The 21170-nt window shown below is 45.3% G+C and overlaps 2 protein-coding genes across 3 annotated transcripts in view; both read right to left on the minus strand.

Annotated features, from left to right (window-relative positions):
* Positions 1 to 9757, minus strand: part of ABCD1 (ATP binding cassette subfamily D member 1) — a 60974-nt gene extending 51217 nt beyond the window's left edge. For both annotated transcript variants that reach the window (XM_075324251.1, XM_075324252.1), the window contains exon 1: positions 7765 to 9757. In XM_075324251.1, coding sequence (XP_075180366.1) covers positions 7765 to 8685 — 921 coding nt within the window. In that variant the 5' untranslated portion in view covers positions 8686 to 9757. The remainder of the gene's footprint in view (positions 1 to 7764) is intronic.
* An 8410-nt stretch (positions 9758 to 18167) lies between these two features.
* The window catches only part of LOC142251446 (5-aminolevulinate synthase, erythroid-specific, mitochondrial-like), a 19994-nt gene continuing 16991 nt past the window's right edge, over positions 18168 to 21170 (minus strand). The window contains exon 11 of the mRNA XM_075324253.1: positions 18168 to 18618. Coding sequence (XP_075180368.1) covers positions 18455 to 18618 — 164 coding nt within the window. The 3' untranslated portion in view covers positions 18168 to 18454. The remainder of the gene's footprint in view (positions 18619 to 21170) is intronic.

A 21170-nucleotide genomic window follows, 5' to 3' on the forward strand; every position in this document is an offset into this window, starting at 1 on the left:
CAGATGCTTCCAATATCTTGTAGGAACCCTTCCCAGAAGAGCGGGAACTGTTATATAGGCAGAGGGGCCAACTTCATATTAATGTCTATGGATGTAGGATGGAAGGTCAGAAAAGTTCCCGTAGGTGGGGCGTACGGTGGCTCAGTGGTTAGCTCCGTTGCTTTGCAGTGCCGGGGTCTGAGCTTCAAATCCCCGCAAAGACAACACCTACAAGTAGTTTGCCTGTTGAGTGGGTTTCCTCCCACACTCCAAAAAACATAATGATAGGGAATTTAGATTGCGAGCCCCACTGGGGACAGTGCTAGGTGAGTAAAACATATGTGGGCGTCAGACCTTTGAGACCCTCTATCCCGTCCCTTACATTGTCCCTCAACATAAACAGGAACAATACCACGTAGACCTATACCAAAGGCCTCTCACCTAGTACCCTTCTCTGTATCGGTGTACAGACGGGGGCCTCTGTGGTCTGATATCACATCGGAGGATTGTCCATGGAGGTCACATCACCATGCAACAATTGTAAATAAAAAAAAATATATCTAAACCTGAGAAATTTTTGGTTGTGGATCGCACTGTGTCTGCAGAGACATTAATGCTAATCGCACAAGACTACAATAGGTCTACTACTTTTTTTAAACAGCCAAATCGCACCTTTAAAAGTCAGGAGGTGGAGATTTTTTGGAATGATCCGTGTATCGCTAGACTTATTGAGGCTCATATCAGGTCAACGTGCCACCTGAACATTTTGTACTTGTCATACTGACCAGATGGGTCAACGCCTTCTTTCGAGGACCCAAATCAAATATGATTTTGGAAGGTTTAGCATGGACCATGTTGCCAATACCTTGATTGAGCACATGCCTATCCCCACTTAGCTGCTGATTCCATACGTGTTGATGAACCCACCAGATTTCACAGTCTACAACTGTAAACCGTATGGGGACAGTCCACCAGTCCCTAGGTCGGACAGGTAAGATTTCAACAAGTCCGATCCTTTCTTATAAGTTGTGCCGGAGGGAGCCGCTCATTTCATCCTGCCTATTAAAATGACAAATCCATTTATCCAGGACAAATGTGCACAATACCAAACCATTGGTGGCTTTCATGACCATGGCTGGACCTAGCTCGTCTCGTTTTTTCTCTCTCTGTCTTGGAGCACCATGGCTGGACCTAGCTCGTCTTGGAGCACCATGGCTGGACCTAGCTCGTCTCGTTTTTCTCTCTCTGTCTTGGAGCACCATGGTTGGACCTAGCTCATGTCATTTTTCTCCCTCTGTCTTGGAGCACCATGGCTGGACCTAGCTTGTGTTGTTTTTCTCTCGTTGTCTTGGAACACCATGGCTGGACCTAGCTTGTGTTGTTTTTCTCTCGTTGTCTTGGAACACCATGGCTGGACCTAGCTTGTGTTGTTTTTCTCTCGTTGTCTTGGACCACCATGGCTGCACCTAGCTCGTTTCGCTCTTTCTGGCTTGGAGCACCATGGCTGGACCTAGCTGGTCTCGTTTCTCTCTGTCTTGGACCACCATGGCTGGACCTAGCTGGTCTCGTTTCTCTCTCTGGCTTGGAGCACCATGGCTGGACCTAGCTGGTCTCGTTTCTCTCTGTCTTGGACCACCATGGCTGGACCTAGCTGGTCTCATTTTTCTCTCTGTTTTGGAGCACCATGGTTGGACCTAGCTCGTGTTGTTTTTCTCCCTCTGTTTTGGAGCACCATGGCTGGATCTAGCTTGTGTCGTTTTTCTCTCGTTGTCTTGGAGCACCATGGTTGGACCTATATGGTCTTGGTTTTCTCTCTGTCTTGGACCACCATGGCTGCACCTAGCTCGTTTCGCTCTTTCTGGCTTGGAGCACCATGGCTGGACCTAGCTGGTCTCGTTTCTCTCTGTCTTGGACCACCATGGCTGGACCTAGCTGGTCTCGTTTCTCTCTCTGGCTTGGAGCACCATGGCTGGACCTAGCTCGTCTCGTTTCTCTCTCTGGCTTGGAGCACCATGGCTGGACCTAGCTGGTCTCGTTTCTCTCTGTCTTGGACCACCATGGCTGGACCTAGCTGGTCTTGTTTCTCTCTGTCTTGGAGAACCATGGCTGGACCTAGCTCGTCTCATTTCTTTCTGTCTTGGACCACCATGGCTGGACCTTTCTGGTCTCATTTTTGTCTCGCTGTCTTGAAACAGTGATAACTCATTTATAGTAACCCTCAGCTGCCAAAAATAAAATAAAATAAAAAAAAAAAGATGATAAAAGGTCTCCAGATGGAATTTGCCCTTGATGTGGAAATGAAGCTTCAGCCTTGACCTGGTGCCCAGGACACACAGTCCATGAAAACAGCAAACCATGGCCAAAAGGGCAAAACATGATATTGATCATAAACCACAGGTGATTAGGCTGAACTTCTTAGAAAGTCATATGCAGAGTATACGTTACTGTTTTACGGGGAAAAAAAACTCACAAGATCCCAGATATTAGTTGTCTCATCAGGACGTGTTGATACCGAGCCTCAGACCATCAGCCATACAACTGCATTTTTGGAGGATTGTTAAGATGTCAAAAAGCATGGAAAATGTCAATTAGATATGTGAGAAGTTCACACAGGAGCAAATTGGGGTGATGAGCCCCTTCAATGAGTGTTTCCTGACACTTACGTACCAACCACTGGTTTGATTGGCGGCTGACAGCAAACTCGCCTGACCTAAACCCCATAGAGAATCTATGAGAAACACCAGAGCCAACAATGCAGACGAGCTGAAGGCTGCTATCAAAGCAACCTGGGCTTCCATAACACCTCAGCAGTGCCACAGGCTGATCGCCTCCATGCCACATTGATGCAGTAATTTATGTAAAAGGAGCCCCGACCAAGTATTGAGGCATTTACTGAACAGACTTTTCAGTAGGCGCCAACATTTCTGACCGTAACATCTTTTTTTCAGTTGGTTTTATATAATATTCTAATTTTCTGAGATAATGACCTTTGGGCTTTCATTGACTGTAAGCCATAATCATCAACATTAACAGAAATAAACACTTGAAATAGATCCCTTTGTGTGTAATGACTCTATATAATATATAGGAATAGATCCCTCTGTGTGTAATGACTATATAATATATAGGAATATATCCATCTGTGTGTAATCACTCTAATATATGGAAATAGACCCCTCTGTGTGTAATCACTCTATATAATATATAGGAATAGATCCCTCTGTGTGTAATGACTATATAATATATAGGAATAGACCCCTCTGTGTGTAATGACTATATAATATATAGGAATAGACCCCTCTGTGTGTAATGACTATATAATATATAGGAATAGATCCCTCTGTGTGTAATGACTATATAATATATAGGAATAGATCCCTCTGTGTGTAATGACTATATAATATATAGGAATAGATCCCTCTGTGTGTAATGACTTTATATAATATATAGGAATAGATCCCTCTGTGTGTAATGACTCTATATAATATATAGGAATAGACCCCTCTGTGTGTAATGACTCTAATATATAGTAATTACACACAGAGGGGTCTATTCCTATATATTATATAGAGTCATTACGCTCAGAGGGGTCTATTTCTATATATTAGTCATTACACACAGAGGGGTCTATTCCTATATAATATATAGGAGTGTATCTGTGTGTAATGACTGCATATAATATATAGGAATAGATCCCCCTGTGTGTAATGACTCTATATAATATATAGGAATAGATACCTCTGTGTGTAATGACTATATAATATATAGGATTAGATCCCTCTGTGTGTAATGACTCTATATAATATATAGGAATAGATCCCCCTGTGTGTAATGACTCTATATAATATATAGGAATAGATACCTCTGTGTGTAATGACTATATAATATATAGGATTAGATCCCTCTGTGTGTAATGACTCTATATAATATATAGGAATAGATCCCCCTGTGTGTAATGACTCTATATAATATATAGGATTAGATCCCTCTGTGTGTAATGACTCTATATAATATATAGGAATAGATCCCCCTGTGTGTAATGACTCTATATAATATATAGGAATAGATCCCCCTGTGTGTAATGACTCTATATAATATATAGGAATAGATACCTCTGTGTGTAATGACTATATAATATATAGGATTAGATCCCTCTGTGTGTAATGACTCTATATAATATATAGGAATAGATCCCCCTGTGTGTAATGACTCTATAATATATAGGATTAGATCCCTCTGTGTGTAATGACTATATAATATATAGGAATAGATCCCTCTGTGTGTAATGACTATATAATATATAGGAATAGATCCCTCTGTGTGTAATGACTCTATATAATATATGGGTTTCCCTTTTTGTATTGCATTGAAATATCTACAGCCATAAACTGTTGTTGGGTTTTGTTTTTTTTTTATGGACTTGACTGGAAAAGAAAAATCTAAAAAACAAAGAGTAACAGGATCTGACATACGGCAGATTCGGAAGTCCACGCCTCAGGTCATTTTCTGCCTGGAAAAAATGTCCACCTCGTTTAGGTCTCATCAACTTTGTTGCTACAGTATTTCGTTGAGGATTTTCTACCCAAAAGGAAAATCTGCAGTAATTCCAAGTGTTCGTCTTTAACGAGAAGTCTAATCTGTGAGAAACTGGAACCAGATTTGCCTTTTAGTGAATTAGCTCTTGCATTTCGTAGCTCTTATTCTGGAGGCATCAAAGCAAACATGGGATTCCCAGCGTCAGTCTGCTGCTGGAAAGCCGGAAGATGGCAGAGGAGAACCACAAACGTTTCAAGTCTAGGGTTACCGCAAACTTTCATTTGACTCAAGTAACCACTAGAAACAGGAGCGATAATTTGATTAAAAGGTAAAGTCCCCAGAAAGAAGAAGCATCTGGTTGAACCCTCTCTAGAGGCAGATTTTGAGAAGATCAGAGGTTGGTCATGGACGTTTGTGAAGTAATGGCGTGTTATAACATCTGAAGGAATGATTAAACACTTGTCACCCAACATCCAGACAACGAGGAAGCCAGGGATCGATTTAAACACTGCCGGAACATATGTTGGCCATGGTGGTAGAAGATGCGGGCAGATGACTTTCTTGTTGGGGAAAAATCCATCTCAGAAGATCTACCTTAGATCCGTGTTTCAAAAAAAAACAAAACAGTTGAAAGATTTTTGCAAAAAAGAACGTTCCTTCTTAGATGGTCAAAAGTTCAACGATCGTTTGACCATCTAAAGAGGAACATGCTTTTTCGCAAAAATCTTTCAACTGTTTTTTTGAAACACAGATGACTTGTTTCAAAAAGGGTGATGGTCGGTCATCGATGGGCCAAGACGATTGTTTGTTTCACCCGACGAGCAATGCTTTGGGGGTAAAATGATTTCTAACCAAAAGTTTTGATCAACTTTAGACTAGTGATGAGCGGGCACTACCATGCTCGAGACTAGTAACTAGTGATGAGCGGGCACTACCATGCTCGGGACTAGTAACTAGTGATGAGCGGGCACTACCATGCTTGGGACTAGTAACTAGTGATGAGCGGGCACTACTATGCTCAGGTGCTCAGGACTCGTAACTAGTGATGAGCGGGCACTACCATGCTCGGGTGCTCAGTACTGGTAACTAGTGATGAGCGGGCACTACCATGCTCGGGTGCTCAGTACTCGTAACTAGTGATGAGTGGGCACTACCATGCTCGGGTGCTCAGTACTCGTAACTAGTGATGAGTGGGCACTACCATGCTCGGGTGCTCAGTACTGGTAACTAGTGATGAGCGGGCACTACCATGCTCAGGACTAGTAACTAGTGATGAGCGGGCACTACCATGCTCAGGTGCTCGGGTCCAGTAACTAGTGATGAGCGGGCACTACCATGCTACCAGAGAAGATACATAGGATACCATTTACACCACAGCAGGAAGAATAATGGAAAAATTCTTTATGGAATAAGACCACGACCAAGTTATGGGACAAGTAAAATAAACCCGCCATCCTACATGATATAACTCACTGTCAGCGGCGACGGATGTCAATTCTCGCCTCCTAAATCTGGTGGTACAGTCGTCATGGAAACAATACATTTTTCTCTCCTCAATTTCTATTAAAAAAAATCTCCAACACAACTATTAAGATATGTGACAGGATCATCTATGATGTGTAATTTGGCCATGTTTCGAGCTTGTACCCTTCCTCCTGCTTCCACGCTTTGGCCGGTCTCACAGAAGTAGCAGGGGCGTATCTTTGCTCCTGTGATACAACCAAAAGTCCCTGCCTGGTGACGGCACCCATCTAAGGACAGGCGAGAACGCCTAAATCAATAGGGGGTCTAACTGCCGAGACCCTCACAAATTGCCAAAGCTGAAGATTTGTGGTTCGTGTGGCATCCATTTTTTTTTATCGCACCCATACACGTCAATGGGCGAGTCTTGCCCAATTTATGTGTCCACTCGCAGCATGTTGAGATTTTTTTCCTCAGGCCAAAGACAGCCGAGACAAAAAAAAAAAAAAAATTGTAGATCTGAGTCATTGAATAAAATTGGTCTGAGTGTAATCTCTTTTTCCTCGCTTTGCATTCATCCGAGCTATACTCTAGTGTGAACGAGCTCTAAAGGAGATCGGAGCAAAAAGGGATCTGTGGGGGATAGGAAGGGTGTTTGGACCAACAGAGTTCTGGAAGGGAGAAGTCGGACTAACGGGCTCAGGACGTGGGTGAGTTGGACTACCAGGATGGGGGATTCCATGGGGGAGGATGGACCGACCAGAGCCAAAGGGTTGTCGAGAGGACCAACGGGAGCCGTGGGGGTGAGTAGGAGGGGGGGGGTGTCTGATGGACACGGGTCCGGGTGAAGGAACCACATAGAGGTCCAGGGGAGGGAGGAGTCAGATCAACGGGGGTCTGGAGAGGGGGGGGGGGGGAAATTAGATGGTTGGGAAAGAGGGCTCTTACCAAAAGAGATCCATGGGAGGGACGAACCAACGCGAACCCGGGAGGGGTTGGACCGACGCGAGCCCGGGGGAGGTTGGACCGACGCGAGCCCGGGGGAGGTTGGACCGACGCGAGCCCGGGGGAGGTTGGACCGACGCGAGCCCGGGGGAGGTTGGACCGACAGTGATCTGTTGGGTGGGAGGTGTTGGACTGACGAAGGCCCAGTTGCCAGACCGTAAGGGGGGTGGGCAGGGAGTCTACAGTTTTTGGACCAAAGTGGGCCCGGGGGCTTGTTGGACCAACAGGGATTTGTGAATGTGGGGTGGGAGAGTCTGATCAACAGGGATCCATTGGGCGCCGGGGGGAGGTGGACTAACAGGGATCTGTGTGTGGGGAGGTGCGGAGTCTGACCGACAGGAATCTGTTGGGGTTCAGACCAAAAGGGAGTGACAGTGCACATGCTCAGCCCCCACTCGATTCATTCCTTATCGGCTTTTTCTGGCAGCCTGAAAGAGCATGAACAAAAAGCTAGCCTAGTGTCCGACCTGCCATTCCACTAGAGCAGGGGTAGAAGTGCCCTTTAAGGAATTAAATTTTCCCTTTACGATGATCACTGTGGGCCCCTCTGAATGGATCACCACCGATCACCAAATTACAGCCTACCCTGTAGATAGGTGATAACTTGATTTCACTGGACAACCCCCTTAATGATCCAAACTCATTTCGGGTCATGAAAACCCGGGATACGGCTGGGACACTTCGCTATAAAACAGGTGCAACCCCCCCCCCAAAAAAACAAGAAGCCCATATTATGCTCAGATTGCACGTTGAACATGGCCCACAACCAGTTGCCCACCTCACCTTGTGACCTCCATAGAAGGCAATCTCTTCGGAGTTGGCCACCACCCGCGAGTGCATGTACCGCAGCTCTCCTTTCCTTCTGGCTTCTTCTGCTACGAGTTTCCCAAACTTCGGGGAGCAGCCCCTCAACACTTTAGCAGTGATGATGACCACGAGTCCAGCCATGGCAGACGGCCAGCCCGTATCGGCTCCTTTGGATTTGGCCGTACTAAGCAACGTGTAAGTAGTCACTATGACGTCCAGCACCGGTTTGGTCAAGTTGGAATAAAGATGGGCCACCGAGCTGGCAAAGGCCACCACGTCTTCAGTCAAAGACTGGTCAGGGTTGCGCAGTCGTCCATCCATGTTGCTCACCCGGTAGTAAGTCTGGTTTCCAAAGTACAGCTTGTAAGCGTGTGCCACCAAACGGGTGCGGAAAGCCAGGCCAAGCTGACCCTCCAGGTAGCGGATGGCGCTGTTGATGAAGGTGGCCGGCAGCGCGATCAGCAACCATTTCAGCAGTTGATAAACAAAACTGGCCGGCCGCTTCTTCACAATACATCGGGTCAGACGTCCGTCTAGCTGAGCCACGTACACCGAGAGGAAGGTTCTGGAGATCAGGGCGGCCGAGTGCAACACCAGCAACCCAAACTCTTTACACGCCAACCTGGGGAACAGCAGCCGGAGCAGACGAATCAGTCTACGGAAGAACACCCGATTCACCCCGGTTTTCTCATACCCGGACTGGGCGGAGGCAGGAGACAAGGCGCCTTCATTTTTCTGGAGACCATTAGGAGTCTTATGTTTTTTCGCTGAGTGAAGGTAAAGATGTCTCAACACGGGGTACAGCCGGCGGGCCCCATAAGCTGCCACTGCCAGCGCCGCCACTCGCTTCAGGACCGCAGCCCGGGTGACAGGCGTCGGAGGACAAACCTGGATCATTGTAAGTCTGTGGGCCGGTGTATGCCCTGGGGTGTATCTGCGGAGGGGACGATCTCCAGGCTACAGACTTGTGTGTGTATGCATCTTCTACAGAAACATATGGAAATCCTCCCGGGTGTCAGTGCTGGAGGTTTTACATAGGAAATGTTTACTCTGTAGGTGTCAGTCCCTATATCCTGACTGCCATATACTACAAGAGTATACTCAGATCTATACACTAGAGATATATATGGATCTAGATACCTATGTGTACATTATAGAGGTATAGTCAGCCCTATATGTGCACTAGACGTATACACAGCCCTATATGTGTACTAAAAGGGGTATATGCAGTCCTATACGTGCATTATAGAGGTATATATAGCCCTATATATGTATATACTGACCTATATGTGCACTAGAAGTATATACAGCCCTATATGTGTACTAAAAGGGATACATGCAGTTCTATATGTGCAGTACAGAGGTATATACAGCCCTATATGTGCGCTATAGTGGTATATACAATCCTATATCTGCACTACAGAAGTATATACAGTTCTATAGGAGGTATATACAGGTGTATATATGCACTATAGAGGTATATACAGCCCTATATGCACACTATAGAGGTATATACAGCGCTATAGATGTATATAAACACTATAGAGGTATATACGGCCCTATATGCACACTATAGAGGTATATACGGCCCTATATGCACACTATAGAGGTATATACGGCCCTATATGCACACTATAGAGGTATATACGGCCCTATATGCACACTATAGAGGTATATACGGCCCTATATGCACACTATAGAGGTATATACGGCCCTATATGCACACTATAGAGGTATATACGGCCCTATATGCACACTATAGAGGTATATACGGCCCTATATGCACACTATAGAGGTATATACGGCCCTATATGCACACTATAGAGGTATATACGGCCCTATATGCACACTATAGAGGTATATACGGCCCTATATGCACACTATAGAGGTATATACAGCCCTATATGCACACTATAGAAGTATATACAGCGCTATAGATGTATATAAACACTATAGAAGTATATACAACCCTATATGCACACTATAGAGGTATATACGGCCCTATATGCACACTATAGAGGTATATACTGCCCTATATGCAAATATAGATGTATATGTGCCCTATAGAGCTGTATACAGCATTATATCTGTATATACAGGTGTATATGAACTATATGTATACTATAGAGGTATATACAGCACTATAGATGTATATATAGGTGTATATGTGCACTACAGAGGTATATGCGGCCCTATATGCACACTATAGATGTATATACAGGTGTATATGTGCACTATATATGTATACACTGCACAGTGTATGTTATAGGTGACTATACAGCCCTCTGTGTACACATACACCTGGTTATGGCTGTGCAGTGTGTATGTATATGAGTATACAGGCTCCCCCTTGTGCCCCTATATACAGCACACGTGCCTCACTGTACAGGTATCTCCAGGGCACAGCTGCCTCCAGCAGCAGTCACATGTCAGCCGCCACTGCTGCACGTTTACTTCCAGGGCTCCTATGTGTGAGTGTATGTCCCTTCCCGGTACCTGTCCCCGCCGCCCTCCTGCGCGCTGCTGCCGGTCTCCGGAGCCTCAGCTGTTGCTACTTCCCGTTTTTGTCCCCTGAGCTGCCGTCACCGTCACTCACTGCTGGTAACGGAGCCGGCGGCTGGCAACGCCCACATGGGCAGCTGACAGCTGCACTGACGAATAGGAAGGGTGAAGGGCGGGGTCAGTACCACAAGTGGGCGGGGGCATAATGATCTACGTGTGACTAGTCTTATGGTAATGAAGCTTTGCCAGGCAACAAGGTGTCGGGTTTGGCTTCAGAGGCTCCGCCCCCTTTAGTTCACTTCTGGGGAAACAGGTCGCTTAACTTTATTGAAAAGAACGTTGAGCAACAGGTGACGTCACACATTGTAGGTGGTGTATGAGAAGAAAGGGGGGAGGAGTTGTCATGGGGAAGATTTATCTCTAATAGCAGCTGTAGTCTGTGGAGCTCAGGGAAAGTTTTTGAAGCAGTAAAAAAAAAAAAGTAATAAAAAGGTCTGTAACCCATAGCAACCAATCACAGAGCAGATGCCCCATACATTACCTGCCCCAGATGCCCCATACATTACCTGCTCCAGATACCCTATACGTCCCCTGCCCCAGATGCCCGATACGTCACCTGCCCCAGATGCCCCATACGTTCCCTGCCCCAGATGCCCCATACGTTCCCTGCCCCAGATGCCCCATACGTCACCTGCCCCAGATGCCCCATACGTTCCCTGCCCCAGATGCCCCATACGTTCCCTGCCCCAGATGCCCCATACGTCCCCTGCCCCAGATGCCCCATACGTCCCCTGCCCCAGATGCCCCATACGTTCCCTGCCCCAGATGCCCCATACGTCACCTGCCCCAGATGCCCCATACGTTCCCTGCCCCAGATGCCCCATACGTTCCCTGCCCCAGATGCCCCATACGTCCCCTGCCCCAGATGCCCCATACGTTCCCTGCCCCAGATGCCCCATACGTCACCTGCCCCAGATGCCCCATACGTTCCCTGCCCCAGATGCCCCATACGTCCCCTGCCCCAGATGCCCCATACGTTCCCTGCTCCAGATACCCTATACGTCCCCTGCCCCAGATGCCCCATACGTCACCTGCCCCAGATGCCACATACGTTCCCTGCCCCAGATGCCCCATACGTCCCCTGCCCCAGATGTCCTATACGTTACCTGCCCCAGGTGCCCTATACGTTACCTGCCCCAGGTGCCCTATACATTACCTGCCGCAGATGCCCTATACATTACCTGCCGCAGATGCCCTATACATTACCTGCCGCAGATGCCCTATACATTACCTGCCCCAGGTGCCCTATACGTTACCTGCCCCAGGTGACCTATACGTAACCTGCCCCAGGTGCCCTATACGTTACCTGCCGCAGGTGCCCTATACATTACCTACCCCAGATGCCCTATCGTTACCTGCCCCAGATGCGCTATATGTTACCTTTCACTGATGCCCTATACATCCCCTACCCCAGATGCCCTATATGTCACCTGCCCCAGGTGCCCTATACGTCACCTGCCCCATATGCCCTATACGTTACTTGCCGCAGATGCCCTATACATTACCTGCCGCAGATGCCCTATACATTACCTGCCCCAGGTGCCCTATACATTACCTGCCCCAGATGCTCTATACATTACCTGCCCCAGGTGCCCTATACATTACCTGCCCCAGGTGCCCTATACGTTACCTGCCCCAGGTGCCCAATACATTACCTGCCGCAGATGCCCTATACATTACCTGCCCCAGATGCCCTATACATTACCTGCCCCAGGTGCCCTATACATTACCTGCCCCAGGTGCCCTATACATTACCTGCCCCAGGTGCCCTATACGTTACCTGCCCCAGGTGCCCTATACATTACCTGCCGCAGATGCCCTATACATTACCTGCCCCAGATGCCCTATACGTTACCTGCCCCAGGTGCCCTATACGTTACCTGCCCCAGGTGCCCTATACATTATCTGCCCCAGGTGCTCTATACGTTACCTGCCCCAGGTGACCTATACGTCACCTGCCCCAGGTGCCCTATACGTTACCTGCCGCAGGTGCCCTATACGTTACCTGCCTCAGGTGCCCTATACATTAACTGCCCCAGGTGCCCTATACATCCCCTACCCCAGGTGCCCTATACATTACCTGCCGCAGATGCCCTATACATCCCCTACCCCAGGTGCCCTATACGTTACCTGCCCCAGGTGCCCTATACATCCCCTACCCCAGGTGCCCTATACATTACCTGCCCCAGGTGCCCTATACATCCCCTACCCCAGGTGCCCTATACATTACCTGCCGCAGATGCCCTATACATCCCCTACCCCAGGTGCCCTATACGTTACCTGCCCCAGGTGCCCTATACATCCCCTACCCCAGGTGCCCTATACGTTACCTGCCCCAGGTGCCCTATACATCCCCTACCCCAGGTGCCCTATACGTTACCTGCCCCAGGTGCCCTATACGTTACCTGCCCCAGGTGCCCTATACATTACCTGTTTATTGTTTACCCATCCAGGTGATCAGAGTGATTTTTTGTGAAATAAAGCTGAGAGCGCCATCTGGTGGTTTGCTGAGAATGATTTAGTTCTTAAAATCCAGGTAAGTGGGTCGGTGATCACAATGTCGGGTACATGCCCTACTAGCCTGACTGTGATATATTATCCATGGCTAGCATAATGGTCACTATTGACTGAATGATGACAATTCTGCTTGATTCGGCCATTAAAAGTCCCATAATACCGCCAGTTATTGCAAAAAACCCGCAAAAAACTACTACATACACGACTGACACAATACCGCCATTTAGTGCCAAGAAGGTACTACTAAATATCAGGCCCACATAATGCTGCCATGGAGTATGAAGAAAATGCTAGTAAATAAATAGCGCACGTAATGCTGCCATTTAGTGCTAAGAAAAGAAACTGCTGAATATATAACCTACATAATACCGCCAATTAGTGCCCACATTTTATACTGCAGTAAATAATTCTCCTTAAAGAGCAATATTTTTTTGTCTTCATCGGTGAAAATAAAATACAGAAAAATATATAGCTCTAAAAATACCGCTATTTAGTGTCATGAAACTACTACTCACAGAATACCAATATTTAGTGCCAAGAAAATTATACTAATTATACAGTCTACATAATACTGCCACTCAGTGCCAAGAAAAAAAACTAGTAAATATACAGCTCACATAATTACGCCATTTAGCGCCAAGAAAATAGTAATAAATATACAGCTCACATAATACCGCAATATATTGCCAAGAAAATACTAGTAAATATACAGCTCATATAATACCGCCATATAGTACCAAGAAATTACTAGTAAATATATAGCTCTCCTAATATCGCCATATAGTGGCAAAACATTCTAGTGAGTATACAGCTCACATAATACTGCCATTTAGTGCCAAGAAAATACTAAATATAATGACAACATAATACTGCCATGTAGTGCCAAGAAAATACTAGTAAATATAATGCTCACATAATATCGCCATATAGTACCAAGAAAATACTAGTAAATATACAGCTCACATAATACCGCCATATAGTGCCAATATATTACTAGTAAATATACAGCTCACATAGTACCACCATATCGTGCCAAGATAATACTAGTAAATATACAGCTCACATAATACTGCCATTTAATGCCAAGAAAATAATACTAAATATACAAACAACACTATACTGCCATGTAGTGACAAGAAAACACTAGTAAATATACAGCTCACATAATACCGCCATATAGTGCCAAGATATTACTAGTAAATATACAGCTCACATAGTACCACCATATCGTGCCAAGATAATACTAGTAAATATACAGCTCACATAGTACCGTCATATAGTGCCAAGAAAATACTAGTAAATATACAGCTCACATAATACTGTCATTTAATGCCAAGAAAATAATACTAAATATAAAAACAACACTATACTGCCATATAGTGCCAAGAAAATACTAATAAATACACAGCTCACATAATACCGCCATATATTGCCAAGAAAATACTAGTAAATATACAGCTCACATAATACCGCCATATATTGCCAAGAAAATACTAGTAAATATACAGCTCACATAATACCGCCATATATTGCCAAGAAAATACTAGTAAATATACAGCTCACATAATACTGCCATTTAATGCCAAGAAAATAATACTAAATATAAAAACAACACTATACTGCCATATAGTGCCAAGAAAATACTAATAAATATACAGCTCACATAATACCGCCATATATTGCCAAGAAAATACTAGTAAATATACAGCTCACATAATACTGCCATTTAGTGCAAAATAAATACTAGTAAATATGGTAGTGGTGGGATGACTTTTATGCTTTGCTAGTTGTAGTACCCGACGTTGCCCGGGATAGTAACTGTCTCTCTGTCCCTCTCCCAGTCTGTCTGTGTCTTTCTTTGTCTGTCTGTTTCTATCTCTCTGTCTGTATTTGTATCAGTCTGTCTGTCTCCATCTCTGTGTGTGTCTGTCTCCCTGTCTGTCTCTTTCCCCGTCTGTCTCTTTCCCCGTCTGTCTTTGTCTGTCTCTTTCCCCGTCTGTCTTTGTCTGTCTCTTTCCCCGTCTGTCTTTGTCTGCCTCTTTCCAGGTCTATCTCTTTCCCCATCAGTCCCTGTCTCTGTCTCTCTCTATCTGTCTCACCACTGACATCTTATTAGCTAACAGTTTATTTTGTTCCTATAGCAACCACTGACAGTTGCTATTAATAGCCTGTAGCTCCCACCTCCATTCAGTTTAATGGAGGCAGGATTTTGGAAAATAACTGTAAAGCACAGGGTTACATTTTCCTGTCAGAACATAGTCTATGACATTCCCTGAGTCCCATGAGGCGTCTGTGCAATATTTCGTGATTGTAAATGCGACGGCGCAAATTCCTTTAGTGGGGACACACACATACACACGTACCGTCATATGAAAAAGTGTGGGCACTCCTATTAATGTTAACCTTTTTTCTTTATAACAATTTGGGTTTTTGCTATTTCAGTGTCATATATCTAATAACTGATGGACTGAGTAATATTTCTGGATTGAAATGAGGTTTATTGCACTAACAGAAAATGTGGAATCTGCATTTAAACAAAATTTGACCGTTGCAAAAGTATGGGCACCTCAACATAAAAGTGACATTAATATTTTGTAGATCCTCCTTTTGCACAAATCACAGCCTCTAGTCGCTTCCTGTAGCTTTTAATGAGTTCCTGGATTCTGGATGAAGGTATATTTGACCATTACTGTTTACAAAACAATTCCAGTTCAGTTAAGTTTGATGGTCGCTGAGCATGGACAGCCGCTTCACATCATCCCACAGATGTTCAATGATATTCAGGTCTGGGGACTGGGCCATTCCAGAACATTGTAATTGTTCCTCTGCATGAATGCCTGAGTAGATTTGGAGCGGTGTTTTGGATCATTGTCTTGCTGAAATATCTATCCCCTGCGTAACTTCAACTTCGTCACTGATTGTTGCACATTATTGTCAAGAATCTGCTGATACTGAGTTGAATCCATGCGACCCTCAACCTTAACAAGATTCCCGGTGCCGGCATTGGCCACACAGCCCCAAAGCATGATGGAACCTCCACCAAATTTTACTGTGGGTAGCAAGTGCTTTTCTTGGAATGCCGTGTTTTTTGCCTCCATGCATAACGCCTTTTTGTATGACCAAACAACTCAATCTTTGTTTCATCAGTCCACAGGACCTTCTTCCAAAATGTAACTGGGTTGTCCAAATGTGCTTTTGCATACCTCAGGCGGCTCTGTTTGTGGCGTGCTTGCAGAAACGGCTTCTTTTGCATCACTCTCCCATACAGCTTCTCCTTGTACAAAGTGCGCTGCATTGTTGACCGATGCACAGTGACACCATCTGCAGCAAGATGATGCTGCAGGTCTTTGGAGGTGGTCTGTGGATTGTCCTTGACTGTTCTCACCATTCTTCTTCTCTGCCTTTCTGATATTTTTCTTGGCCTGACACTTCTGGGCTTAACAAGAACTGTACCTGTGTTCTTCCATTTCCTTACTATGTTCCTCACAGTGGAAACTGACAGTTTAAATCTCTGAGACAACTTTTTGTACCTTCCCCTGAACAACTATGTTGAATAATCTTTGTTTTCAGATCATTTGAGAGTTGTTTTGAGGAGCCCATGATGCCACTCTTCATAGGAGATTCAAATAGGAGAACAACTTGCAAGTGGCCACCTTAAATACCTTTTCTCATGATTGGATACACCTGCCTATGAAGTTCAAAGCTCAATGAGGTTACAAAACCAATTTAGTGCTTTAGTAAGTCAGTACAAAGTAGTTAGGAGGGTTCAAATCAAGAAATTGATAAGGGTGCCCATACTTTTGCATACTTTTGCACTTTTGCAAATTTTGTTTAAATGCGGATTGCACATTTTCTGTTAGTGCAATAAACCTCATTTCAATCCAGAAATATTACTCAGTCCATCAGTTATTAGATATATGAAACTGAAATAGCAAAAACCCAAATTGTTATAAAGAAAAAAGGTTACCATTAATAGGGGTGCCCAAACTTTTTCATATGACTGTACATACATACACACATACATACACACACATACACACATACATACATACACACATACATACACACATACATGCACACATACATACATACACACATACACACATACACACATACACACATATACACACATACACACATACACACATACATACATACACACATACTTACATACACACATACATACATACATACACACATACATACACACACACATACATACATACACACATACTTACATACACACATACATACATACATACACACATATATACATACACATACATACACACACATACATACATACATACATACACAAATACATACACACATACACACACACATACATACATACATACACACACATACATACACACATACATACATACACACATACATACCCACATACATACACTGAGCTTTATATATTAGATTGTTCCAGATAGTGTCACCTAAGTACCCTATGTTATTTGCATGTACTATAACTATTTATTCATTTACTTACTGCAGGGTATTTGCTCATGTTGTTTTTATCTCAGGTTCTGTTATATGTACACCGTGAAGAAACCATCATGTGACTCCGAATCCCTACAAGATGTGGCGGCACAATCTTACTGATGAGTTTCTTTTTAGTAAGGGATATTACTATTATAACCCTTTCCATCGTCCCCATCACAGACAAGCACAATAATGTTGCAGAACACTTTATTGTCAGTTGACGTATGAACGTCTCAAACACACCGGCAGCCCAGACACGGCGATCCATCCATTATATGCAGATGATACATATCTAGGCTTCCTTTATCAAAAACTGTCTAGAAGAAAAAAAAAAGTCTCTCTATTGCCCATAGTAACCAATCAGAGCTGAGCTTTCACTTTATAAACTTTTCTTGTAAAAAATGAAAGCTCTGCAGTGATTGGTTGCTGTGGTCAACAGACAGTTTTGTTAAATTTGCCCCACTAAGTGCAAAAAATCTTTATACTGAAGCTTGATTATAACATTTTTGGGAGTAGTAGTGAGAGACTATAGAAAATAGCAGTTATGGTGGACTAAACTAGTCCACAAAGTGTAAAAGGGGACCTGTTACTTGCCATAAATATGTAATTTCTCTCATCTGGTATAAATGCCGCTGTTCTCCTGAATCCGGCGATGTTTTTCTTTTGTTTCTGCGCCTCTCGGTTCCTGAGATATGGCCGATTATTCCTGCATATAAAGTGGGCGTGTCATTAAAGAAGACGCCCACAAAGAATAGTTGAGGACCACACCCACTTAGCTTATAAAAGTAGACTTAGGGACTGGGAAGAGAGGACCATATCTCAGGAACGGAGAGTCACAGAAACAAAAGAAAAACATCGCCGGATTCAGGAGAACAGAGGGATTTACACTAGATAACAAAAATACCTATTTATGACAAGTGACATATCCCCTTTAAGCCACCTAACAGATTCTGTTGCAATGACAGTACGCCCATGTCAGTCAGCTGAGTATGAATAGTTTGTGATTAGCCAATGGGACTGTGTATATAGGTAGGGGGCAGTTTTGCAGTAGGACTGCTAGCACCGGTGTGTCGAGGCTCTCCATGCAGGCTTATGCGTACATAGTGATGTATTTTGGCTCCATGTTTCCAAAGTATGTACGCTCCCACTCACTCATCAGGTCAAAGTGTAGTGGGCGGTGGCAGAAATTGCACTCGGCAGCGGATGGTGACTGCAGTGGCATCCCGGCTTCCTTCCAAGTTTCAACCAGACGCTCTGTGGAAAATGAATGTAAGGGTTTAGACCACAACACACTAGATATGTATAGATGTCTAATATATAAAGATGAGTGTATGTATGTATGTATGTATGTGTGTAAAATTTTGCACAGACGCCTCATGTGAATCGGAACGTCACAAACTATGTTTTGAGGGGAAAATTTAACCTCGCACTTTACAGTTTTTTGCCAAAAAAACCTGCTTATATTAAAGTCAATGGAGCTGGGAGCTAGAAGTCATTAATAGGAGCTGTGATTGGTTGCTATAGGCAACAATGGACATTGTTAGTATAGAAGCTTATGTGTGAAGTAACATGATGTCGGTGGAGAGACAAATAGACAGACAGAGAGAGAAACAGAGAGACGGATAGACAGACAGAAAGACAAGGAGAGAGACAGAGAGACAGAGAGAGATAGAGAGAGGCAGACAGGGAGAGAGACCGAGAGAAAGACAGTGAGAGAGAGACAGAGAGACAAGGAGAGAGACAGAGACAAAGACAGAGACAGAAACAGAGAGACAGACAGAAAGACAGACAGAGAGGGAGAGAGACCGAGAGAAAGACAGTGAGAGAGAGACAGACAGAGAGACAAGGAGAGAGACATAGACAAAGACAGAGAGAGAAACAGAGAGACAGACAGAAAGACAGACAGAGAGGGAGAGAGACAGAGACAGGCAAGGAGACAGAGAGACAGAGAGAGACAGACAGGGAAGGAGAGAGACAGGGAGAAAAACGGAGAGAGACAGAGAGAGAGACAGAGAGAGACACATATAAAGACAGAGAAAAACAGAGAGATAGACAGAAAGACAGACAGAGAGGGAGAGAGACAGAGAGAAAGACAGTGAGCGAGACAGACAGAGATAGAGAGAGACAGAGATATACAAAGACAGAGAGGGAAACAGAGAGACAGATAGAAAGACAGGCAGAGAGGGAGAGAGACAGAGACAGACAAGGAGACACAGAGAGAGACAGACACAGAGAGACAGACAGAGAGGGAGAGAGACAGGGAGAGAAACAGAGAGAGACACACAGAAACAGACAGAGAGAGACACAGAGAGAGACAGAAAGAGACAGAGAAAGAGACACACAGAAACAGACAGAGAGAGATACAGAGAGAGCGATACAGAGAGAGAGAGAGACAGAGAGAGACACAGAGAGAGACAGAGAAACAGAAAGAAACAGAGACACACACACACACACACACACACACACAGAAAGACAAAGAGAGACACACAGAGACACAGAGAGAGACACAGAGAGAGAGAGAGAGACAGAGAGAGACAGAGATACAGAGAGACAGAGCGTTACAGAGAGAGACTGGGAGACAGACAGAGAGACAGTTACTCTCCCGGGCAATTCCGGGTACTACAGCCAGTATACCGTATATATAACATTTTTATTTTTAAGTATATAGAATTTATTTTTTATTTCCTCTTACAATATAGCTAAATACTGTATATATATGTGGCGCCCTGGACAAGCCAGGGGCCACAGGTAACAACACACACACACCCTCACCCCCAGCAGTTCACAGCAGAAATCCCCAGTGAGACCTGATTTCTTCCTCGGGCTCAGACAGACACACCAGGTGGGCGGAGTCAGGCAGATGGAGACGCCCACCGAGGAGTTTAGCTGGCCTGAGGCAGGAAACAAGCCAGACAAGTCCAGGCAGAGGAAGAGAGAGGAGGTCTGCAGAGAGGCAGACGCAGACTGGGCCTAAGTTGGAGCCTAGGGCCCTCGTGTAGCAGTTAGGCAGACGGTAGTGGCCGTCTGCGAGAGCCGGGAAGACAGTCTGGTGGAACCGTAGGTAGCCGGGGCTGGGCGGTGGCCCACCGGTACTGAACCGGGGAGCCAGCTGGAAACCGGAGCGCAGGAGGAGCGTACGGAAGGTGCAGGAAAGGACTTACATTACCAACCTGGGGTCAGGGGAAAAACACCGCAGCCGTCTGTGGGACCCGTCCAGTCAGCCGTTTGTTTTACCGGAGACTTTGTGTTCATGATTGGCTGAGTGAGTACCACCGTGCCGTGCGGCACAGCGCTGCCCCCGCGACCCTGCACCTCACCAGGCCCTGTAACCCGCCTGCAATCCATCCCTACCCCATCACCGGGCCCCGGGACTACCAACCCCCTACCCACGGAGGGGAGAACTAACACCCAGGCTGCTCCCTATCATCGCTCCCGGGATCCCCGTCCAGAGCAGCGGTGGTGTCACCAATCTCACCACAACCGTGGGTGGCGTCACAGACAATATCAAATCCCCACAATCAATCCCCACCCTTTTCACTCATGGGCGAGGAACGCTGCTCAAGTCCCCGGGATCCGGCCCACCGCTCGAGCCACCACCGAGCAGTAGCCGCAGCAGCAGCGGCCGGACCCGAGCAGTGGGAGAGCGCAGAGTCCCCTCCTCCGCCCGCGACATATATATATATATCTATATATCTGTCCTATGGCTCTTGGAGAATGGAGGGGAAAATAAACAAAGACGGAAAATCAGAAAAAAAACTCGTTTTGTGTATACAGCCGCAGACTTTTAAGTTTCCATGGTTACAGAC

The sequence above is a fragment of the Anomaloglossus baeobatrachus genome, chromosome 9 (genome assembly GCF_048569485.1).
Source record: "Anomaloglossus baeobatrachus isolate aAnoBae1 chromosome 9, aAnoBae1.hap1, whole genome shotgun sequence".
NCBI lineage: Eukaryota > Metazoa > Chordata > Amphibia > Anura > Aromobatidae > Anomaloglossus > Anomaloglossus baeobatrachus.